The sequence below is a fragment of the Zophobas morio genome, unplaced genomic scaffold (assembly GCF_036711695.1).
Source record: "Zophobas morio isolate AGI-343-1 ecotype UQ-CSIRO unplaced genomic scaffold, CSIRO_AGI_Zmor_V1 ptg000014l, whole genome shotgun sequence".
Lineage (NCBI taxonomy): Eukaryota > Metazoa > Arthropoda > Insecta > Coleoptera > Tenebrionidae > Zophobas > Zophobas morio.
This window is the reverse complement of record NW_026972119.1, coordinates 7090196-7100622: the sequence shown is the minus strand read 5'-3', so window position 1 is coordinate 7100622 and position 10427 is coordinate 7090196. Positions and strand designations below refer to the sequence as shown.

General features: G+C 34.3%; 1 protein-coding gene across 1 annotated transcript; it reads left to right on the top strand.

Annotated features, from left to right (window-relative positions):
* The first annotated feature begins 8929 nt into the window (after window positions 1–8929).
* LOC135128950 (uncharacterized) lies at window positions 8930–10427 on the top strand. Its single transcript, XM_064056031.1, has 2 exons — window positions 8930–9050; window positions 9142–10427. The coding sequence occupies exons 1-2, from the start codon at window positions 8942–8944 to the stop codon at window positions 10278–10280; spliced, it is 1248 nt and encodes a 415-aa protein (XP_063912101.1). The 5' UTR covers window positions 8930–8941; the 3' UTR covers window positions 10281–10427.

Below are 10427 nucleotides of genomic sequence, written 5' to 3'. Positions count from 1 at the left end.
GATGGTTTTTTATGAGAAGTAAGTAAAAGAACGAAGAGATTTTTGGTTCGCTGTGGAGCAACATTTGTTGTTGGAGTTTGAAAGAATCCTTTGATATGCGACTAAACTTGTAATCGTCATTTATAACAATGGAGATAGAGTGAGAGGAGGAAGCATGCCTCATTGAACCAATGTTAAAGAAACGCTGGCGCCATATACGTGAACAGATAAAATGACATCCTGTATGTCCCTTTCCGTACCACATCGGGGGCGGTCTGTCAAAAACAGGATCCGAGGCGATGCTATTTGGTTTAAAATGGCTTCATACGAAGTAAAAATGTCTTACTATTTGCTTAATTATGGTATAAAAACAAACATGTTTCTAGCAACATAAACATTCAAATAAATTTAACTAATACCAATTTTGTATTCTATCTTATTAATCATATTAAATTATTTTTGTATTATATGCCGAGTACCCGGCACACGCTTTCCAGCACAACCACTTTCTGGAAGGAACTGGATTATGACCCCAGTCGAAAGCACAGTACCAGGCACTTTTTCATTGTATCTTCCCGCCTTTCATTCCACCTCCAAGCACAGTATAGATATCAAAATATTATAGATATTGATATCTATACTGTGCTCCAAGCATCTAATTTTTCGTCTTAGTCATAGGCAACCAATAATTCTACGGAGTATTACAAAAATGTCATTGTTTATTTTTAACTGACATAAAACCAGTTTATTTTCTTCTTCATTTCGTTTTGTATTTGTACATATATTGTTACGAAATAAACCCATACGACGCCTATGGGTTGTGGTTAGCCTAGAAGACCTTCGAGAAGAATCGCGCGGCTGCTTAAATGGGAACCACAGTCGGGAAGAATTAGTGTAGTCCAGGCAACGAGAGCTGAATTCAGTTAACAAGTCGAGTCCAACGAGTGTCGAGAAAACCCAGTGAATGTTGCGCCGGAATTATTTTGTGCATAATGGCTCTGTAATTAGTCGCGTAAATCCATGTTACTAAGAAATAAATTGTTGAGTTTAACCCATGTCGATTTTAAATACCCATTTATCGTAATAATATGTATATTAAGCCAATTAATTTAAGTTAATTCTCTGTTTTCGATTCTATTTCTTTTAGACCATTATTTGGATTTTTTGGTTCATAATTATCTGGATCAACTTATTTATACAGGATGCCGGATCCATGGTAGAAGGAGACATGGTATGGGCATCCGATGTACCAATTTAAAAATGGTCTGCGCATCCATTTGTGACGTTAGGTGGCATCAACGACCTTGTGATTCTTATGAGCTTCGCTAGGGAAGTCTAGGGAATTTCAGCTTGAGTTGTCATTGCTCTGTCCAATACGTCAATTAGTTGTCGGATAACGAATTGTATTTTAAATTTCGCGCTAATTTCACCCCACTTGACGTCACACCTGATGCGTATGCCTATACCATGTCTCCTTCTACCATGGCCGGATCCAAGTTGGGGCATGGGAATTATGGAATTAACGTGGCGAATTGGTTTTTATTTTATAATATCTTACCAGATCACTTTAAAGCTATTATTGGGTGATGCATTTATGGAGGTAAAGGAGGGCTAGTGGCCAGTATTTTTTTCAAATCGTTGCACCTCGTCCACTCTCTATAAAAAGGCTTTAAAAATCGTATTTTGAAATTGGCGCTCGGTCCGATTTGTCGCGAAACGTTCCGTCTTATTTCGACGATCGCGTCTTTGGATTAGCCATGGAAAATCGAAATATTAAAGTGAAATTAGAAATTATTCCTCGATTCTCACTCAGAAATCATGATAATTATTGTAGGACAAATTAAACCAGGCCGTATCCTCGAGGCCCGATATGAAGCCCTTCGAGCAGCTCGTCTTCCTCAACATCTCCATCAGCAGCATCATGATACGTCTAGTTAGGGATTTACTCACACTACCTCAGTCAATAATCACGTACTGAATAACTCAAATTGAATTATTTTATTGAGTGTAATGATTTTTGTAGAACAATTTAAACGCAATAAATGCACAAACTGCACAAAATATTTTATGCGGTTATTGACCCTTTTCCTGTAAGCAAAGTGAGTAGACATTATATAAATTCCAATGATACAGAGTGAGATAACATCGCGCAGGCGAAGTCAGATTTTTGGAGCGCCAAGTTAAAATTAACCAATGAGCGATAGATTACGCATGTGTAGCTGGTTGCATTCTGTCAAAGCGGTTTGTTGTCACAGGCCTTTGCTCTGCTGCCGGAGTGCCGGATACGTGGTTTTGAAGATGCGTGCGCATGGAAAGTCACTATGGAAGTTTTACGATCTTACAGGAAAAGGGTCAATTGACGGAACCTCTTCCTATCCCGAACGATTCAGTGATAATGACGCGGGACACAGTTGTATTGAAACCATAAATTTGTTCATTGTTCAAGTTTCTAAATCCACATTTTCTAGCAGTAGTGGTAAAGCATTTCTAAGAAAATGCAAAGGACCAACAATCTGATTAACACCACCGTTATCAGAAAACGTAGTCTCATTGGAGAAAAAGACATTATTATAAGAATAAGAATTCAATTCAAAATTTGTTTTTCTTAAAATAAATTACAAAATTCCAGTCTTTTGGGATAATCTGTTGCATCAAAGTCACAACAAGGCATGGATTGAATTTATTGTCTTTAATTATTCTACGTGCCGAAGATTGACTAATACCGGTTGCGAGCATATTTTATTCTGACTGACATGAGAATTATCGTCAGTCATTTCCACCACAGCAATTTCATATTTTGGGCTCGTAGTTTTCTTTTCAGGGGTGTCCAATTTTCTCTTAAAATACTTTCAAAATCGTATCCATAGGAGCTCGTCTATCAGGAACTTTGTCTGTATAGACGAGTAGTGGCTGAAACATTTTTTTCTGCATTCGCCCTAAATCACTATCCAATCCACTTTCCCGCCATTTCAGTACAATTTGACAAATTTAATTTTACCAAGTCAAATTGAAAGAAAAGGTATTGTGAATTCATAGTATAATCAAACTTCATCAACATCAACTTTAATCAAATAAAAAACTTTTTGAATAAATAGCCTATCATGAATACTGGAAACAACAAACATTATTGACCACATCCCACGCAACACGCAACACAATAAATGTTTTTTTTTTATCGAAGTTAAACAAATAATTTACAAACACTCAAGGCATCAAGGAAGTTCAACGGGTTCTGTATATATTGTTCGTGTCTGTTATAGAACCTCCCAGAGATATAATAGCGGTACATAAAGCGAAAATTGAGAATCAAAATAAAATAAAAAAACTGGTCTAAAGAGTTTAGACAGTACTTCCCTCGCTGTCGGAAATGTGACGACTGCATGCCTATTATGTTTTTTTTTCGCAGTAGATTTCAAAGCATTCGGTTTTGTAGTTCCTGAGTAAACCAATAAACCAAACTTACGCATTCATTTTTTTTTGAGTCACCCGGTATATGCAAATTGAAAAAATATGAATGGAATGATAAATTGCAAGTAGACTCATCATATTTTGTATATTCTAGATAGGATTTATTCGGCAAACTTTTGAGCTGACGTCATCAGTTTTTTGGAGAAGATAACCAAATATATTTTGACTAAAAATTTATTACGCTCTTTATAACCTTAAAACATCTGCAAGATTTCAAAACATTAGGGTCTGTAGTTCCTGATTAAATCAATAAAATACATTTACGCATTTCTTATTTTTTTGGGTTACCCTGTATATTCAAATCCAAAAAATATGAATGGAATGATAAATCACAAGAAGAGACTCATCATATTTTGTGCATTTTAGATACGATTTATTCAGCAAAATTTTGTGGTGACGTCATAAATTTTTTAGGGGGATGAGGAAATACATTTTGATCAAAAACTTACTATGCTTATGATAACTTTAAAACATCTTCAAGATTTCAAAGCATTCGGTTTTATAGTTTCTGAGTAAATCAATAAAATAAATTTAAGCATTCATTAATATTTTTGAGTCACCCTGTATATGCAAATCCCAAAAATATGAATGGAGTGATAAACCACAAGTCCAGACTCATCATTTTTTGTGCAGTTTAGATAGGATTTATTCGGCAAACTTTCGAGCTGACGTCATGAATTTTTTGGAGGGGATAAACAAATATATTTTGACTAAACATTTATTATGCTCTTTATAACCTTAAAATATCTGCAAGATTTCAAAGCATTCGGTTTTGTATTTCCTGATTAATTCAATAAAATAAATTCACGCATTCATTAATTTTTTTGAGTCACCCTGTATATGCAAATCGAAAAAATTTGAATGGAATGATAAATCACAAGAAGAGACTCACCATATTTTGTACATTTTAGATAGAATTTATCCAGCAAAATTTTGTGGTGACGTCATACATTTTTTAGGGGGGACTATTATGTGTAGGACTATGTTCTTTTATACAATTTAAAACCCATTTACATTTACTATGTACAATTTTGAAGTGACGTCATCGCATTAGTGGTGGGGATGACTAGACAAATTTTGGTTAGCGTTTTACCGTCTACATGATATTCCTAATATAAGTACAAAATTTCACAACAATCGGTCCAGTACTTTCGGAGATTATCTGTCTAATAAAAATCCGGGACGGCAGACAGACGGACAGACGGATAGACAGACGGAAATGACAGACCTATTTCTTTTTTTCGTCTTTTTTTTCGTCTTCTAGGGGTCATGAAAGATCGAGAAAACGTAAAAGTAGAGAGTTGGCCGATGGACTCGATTACAATACTTCTTTGCTTACGCTCGGGAAGTAAAAAGGGTTACTTTTTCCTTCAAAACCACGCATATCCAGGGGTAATCATACTACACATTACATATAAACCTCAAAAATCACTGCGTTACAAACACAGTTTTAAGGAGGAAAATATTACGAGAACAGTAATAAATTTTACCCCAAACCTCCCGCCAAAGTGAGATATGTGGAGAATTTTAAAACCCGCGGAAAATTTAAATCTACGTTATATGTTTTTTCTTTCTTTTTTTGACGGAATGTGTTCAGATGCAAAGTGGTGAACCCCAAGGTTGGAAAAATCAAAATGAAAAATTTGGAGGGCACATGTTTTACACTCTATTTGGGAGAAGAAAAAGCTGTAACTCAACGGATTTATTTCTCAGCTGCAAAAATGAAATCAAATGTCACGAATCGATATAAATATTTGAATATCACAAATTTAAACCCACAAATAAAAAGAAATCGTACGTAAAGTACGAGTAGCTGGATGGTGATATAGAAGTTATTTTGATGGTGTGGCGCCTGTGGCAGTAAATTTTAAATATGAATAAAACCCAAGACTGTATCGAGGTCCAAATTATAGTTCACGGTTAAGAGACTGATGGCTCGGATCAAGGCGATCGAGCTCTGCTCAGTTTTTAACGTTACACATACTCATCCTCGCGGGGCACGGGATGTTACATAATTGGCCCGATCATTCGCTTCATCGTAGGCTACCAAAACGAAAGGCTAGCTAAAGTCTCATTTCCAAACAGACTTCCAGTTTAAAGAGGATCTTACTAGGTATACACCACGTGTTTCTTTTATTTGATACAACCCCTGTAACTTTTTTATTTTTCAAATTTGTATCATTTTAAAAGATCACTTATGTGAATAAATGACATGAGTGTCAATTTTCCAAGCTACTAAATTGTGATCAATAAATATGAATTTTTCGTCTATTTTATTGAATAACTTTTTTAGTATTAATTTTAGAATATTGGATGCTTCTGATTTTTTAGAAAAAAATCAATCTTTCCATTTATGAAAAAATATACCGAGTGTTCCATAAAAAATTAAAGTTGACGTCATTTCCCGTTCTAACGGAAGTTATAATAAAAATGTGAGGTTGCCATCACATAGATCTTTTAATATGATACAAATATATTCAAAGAACTACAGGTTTATCTTTAAGAATAAAAAAATTACAAGGGTTGTATCAAATAGAAGAAACATCCTGTATGTATATGAAAAGAACAAGAAAAACGAGTACTTCACATCAGAAGATCTATTTGAGCATGCAAAAAATGAGTTAGAATACACTGCGAGCATGAGAACCCTGAACAGAATTTTTTCCTAAAAGTCCGAAAAAACATCTTACATCCAACAATTTTCCAAAATTTACACTAGAGAGTGGACAGATAGAAACAGCGTGGTTTAAGTTGAGCCTGAACAATTTAGTTTTCTGTCACGTGTTTTAAGGGAAAATTTCCACTATGCTATTATCTTATTTCAGTAAAAGCATTGCAAAAAATTATGTAGGTACATTACCCACGCCAAAGCCGAATAGCATAACGCATAACTCGTTATGCTATTTGGTATTCTTTTTATACATATTTTGTCCATTTTCATTAATTCGAAAGATACTAATTACATAAATTACGTCAATGTTTAGTTTAACTGTTAATGATGTCGGAGAAAAACAGTATACAAATCATCATTAGAGAATGTCATTTTTCCATTATTCAGCGAGAATTATTCATCACAATCCTAGAAAGCCGTAATCATTTCTTTCCCAAGAGACCGAACAGCACATGTTTTATTGCAGACCATTTTTACGATCCACCATTCTTTGGACTGACTTTTTGTTTCAGGATTGAAGTACGGAATTCACGTTTCACTGAATGTTGTTATTCGCTCCCAGAACATTCTCTATATTGATTTAACAGGTTTTTATCTTGATGGCAAATGTCAACTTTATTCACTTTTTGTTCTGATCACAACAACCAAAGCACTCACTCAACGAGTTGACATCTTACCCAGACTTTCATGTACTTATGGTAAACCAATGTCTACAGTTGTTATGTTATAAGTAAATATGTTACGAATTCACATATCTTGAGCTTCTAATTTGTAATTTATCTACAGCGTCGTTAACAGCTTAAATGTTTACTAGGTAGACTGGACTCAAACATTTAAGGCGTTTGTGGCTTCACACCAATTTGACTCCCATTATAATTCAATAGGCCATCAAAATTGGGGTTTATAGGATATAAATGTGGCTTTTAACTTTGTGGAAACCATCTTAAATAATATTGACAATGCTTGCTTCTTAACATTACGAAATTAGTAGAGGAAAAGTTGTGGCTTACTCAGTGACAAATTGTTGCTGACAAAAATCTCATTTTAAAGAAATTGAAATGTTTATTATTTATTCATTATTCATATTTATCAATGACATACAAATAAATGCTGAACCTCATGAAATCCTTTGTCGACAATACCATATAGTCATATAATTTCATTGAAAGAACAAAGTTCATTTATATATTTCATCCTATATATTTTACTGTAAGAATTCAACGACACGTAAATATTTCTTTACAAAATCTCATTTCTTATTTCGCATTTCCCATATCTCATTTCGCACATCTCATTTCTCATTTCGAATTTCTCGTATCTCATTTCTGCCATCTTAACTCTCATTTTGCACAACTCATTTCTAGTTTCTCATATTTCATTTCTCATTTCGCAATTCGCATTTCTTATTCCATACGTATCATTTGTAAATAATTAATTAATATTGCGTGGTACACATCGGTTTTATGGTATGTATTTAATCACCAAAAATTTAATGACATCATCTAAACATTTTTGAGATTAATCTTTTCAAAAATATGCTCTAACATGTGGTACAAACTTTTTTATTAGTGATAGTTTATACTTAAAAAAAATTGTATATGGCATGTACTATCAAAATGTTGAAATGACATTATCAAATTATTGGTGGGGATGATTAGACAAATTTTGGTTAACGTTTTACCATTCACACGATACTCCTCAAATACATGTAAAATTTGACGACAATCGGACTAGTAGTTTTGGAGATTGTCTGTCTAATAAAAATCGACACAGATGACAGAGAGACAGATGGAAACGGGAGACCTATGTTTTCGTGTTCTAAGGATCATGAAACATCGAAAAAACATGAAAGTAACCAGTTGCCCGATAGACTTGATTACAATACAGTTCGCTTACGCTCGGGTAGTAAGAATATATTCATTTTGCTAAAAAGCAGATAATTTAACAAACACAAAAATAACTCCATTAATAATGTACTTTTGTTGAAAAAGTAATTTAGTTTTTTTAACGAAAGCTATTTCAATAAAAAATAATCGCCGTAAAGATTTTTGTATTACTTATCAGTAAGTATGTATGTCGTGTAACTCTTCAGGTGCTATGGTAAAAATAAAATTTGAAATGGCGCCTTGCTTTATTTTGTCGTGTTTGAATAAGTATACCTAAGTTAAATTAAATTTAAACAAATTAAAGGAATTTTTTATAGCAGTAATTTCTATTTCTAAAAGAGAGTTATTTAATGATGTCTATACGTTTTTATAATTTTACCTACATACCTATATGTACATATGTACATATGTACATATGTGTAAGATATTTATTTTGGCGAGGTTAAACAAAGCCTGTACTTTTGTATGATTACTTAAAATAACGCCAAAGATAAAGCAGTCAAAATCTCATTTACATATTTTTTTTATTATATTTATGGCTTCTCTTCAACATAACTACCCTTATTTTTTCATATGCGAAAAAAAAATATTTTTGAACCTGCGTATACAACATTTTTGTATAATAGAGCACACACTACATATGTATATGTAAAAAATAATATTCATGAAATGAAAATCGCGCGATTTAACAAAATATGCGCAATATTAAAAATGTTAGGATATGGAGCAACCACAATAAAAAAACTATTATTCATTTCACGTGCAATAGTATCAATCACTAACTTTGTCATAATTGATTATATTTAGACAATATTCTATTTACCGTTAGGTATTCTGTATCTATGTATATATACTTATCACGTAAAGAGGTGATTAAGAGTACCTATCTTTATTTGTTAAGACAAGTAAAGAGGGGCAACGATATAAATAAAAGAAAATGAAGCGTTTGTTAAACAATGCAACAATGATTGGCTTCGCGATATTCCTAACCGTTGCTTACCAAATCTCATTGGGTACATCCTTCATTGTGCCCCCCCGGGCCTCAGGTACAAACCTCTTTTATTAATAACTACACGTCAGTTAAAATTCTAATTGTTCGCACAGACAATAACAAATAACGTGATTTTTTATTTCTAGGATGTGCCATCAATCTATCCAATCTGGACCCTGAACCCATAGTTGTCTCAACCAGTAACTACGAATTCTTGTATCCCGAGCTAGATACAAGCACGATAGCGATAGCAGCAGATGAAACTGTAGTTATATCGTGTCCTGGAGGTAAACTAACATTAGGGTCAACAGCTGCCGGTACCACGATTACAGCAACTTGTCAGTCCGGTACCACGTTTACAACGGATGGAGACACTTTTAACTTCAATCAAATCACGTGCTCAAGAAACCCATTCCACACAGCCAGATATACGGGAAATTCCTGCGAAGCCGGTGGTCGAGAAATTGAGATCGGATTTATATTGACCGACGACAGTTTTGCCCAACAAATATTGATTTGTTTCGACGAGAAAAACCTAAATCCGCTTTATTCCACATTCGATTTGACGAGGTCAATTGGGGCACACGAGAGCGGTGTTGACAGGCCGAGTTTCATTGAAGATGATTTCTACAACCTCGCGACTAGAGTAAATGACTTGTATGTACGTGGTGGGCAACAAGCAACGATTAATGGTCTTTTGGGGCTTCCTGCCGATTCGACCAAGTATATAGAAGACTCTAGCAATTATTTTCTTGCACGTGGTCATCTTACAGCTAAAGCTGACTTTGTTTATGCTCCTCAACAAACCGCTACTTTCCACTATGTGAACGCGGCTCCACAATGGCAAACTTTCAACGGTTTTAACTGGGAAAATGCTGAGTCTGATGTTAGAGATTATGCCGACAGTAGTGGATTAGATTTGAAGGTGTATACAGGAACTTACGGAGTATCGACGCTACCACATGAAGAAACGGGTGAGGATGTGCCTCTGTATTTGTATGTAGATGACGACGGAAACACCGCATTGCCGGTACCAGAACTCTATTGGAAAGTTGTGTATAATCCTGCAAATGGACAAGGGGTTGCTCTTTTGGGTATCAACAACCCGTATCAAAAAGACGTTGACAAAAGTATTATCTGCAAGGATATTTCTTCGTCTATTAAGTGGCTAAACTGGAAAGCGACGGATCTAGACGCCGGATATTCATATGCGTGTGCTGTTGATGATTTCAGAACGAAGGTTTCTTATCTGCCCGATTTTGAAGTCACAGGGTTGTTGATGTGATTGTCTTAAACAATCTTTTGATTTTATAACTGATAAAATTATGACAAAACAAGAACTCCAGTACAAATAATGATAACATTCAACACTATTGTTTCTACTATATCGAAACTTATAAATCTGATTAAAATACATGTATTGTTTCAACAA

Coding starts and splice junctions, on each gene's coding strand:
- LOC135128950 (XM_064056031.1), top strand. CDS start 8,942: ATGAAGCGTTTGTTAAACAATGCAACAATGATTGGCTTCGCGATATTC. Junction 9,051..9,141: donor TGTGCCCCCCCGGGCCTCAG/GTACAAACCTCT, acceptor TTTTATTTCTAG/GATGTGCCATCAATCTATCC.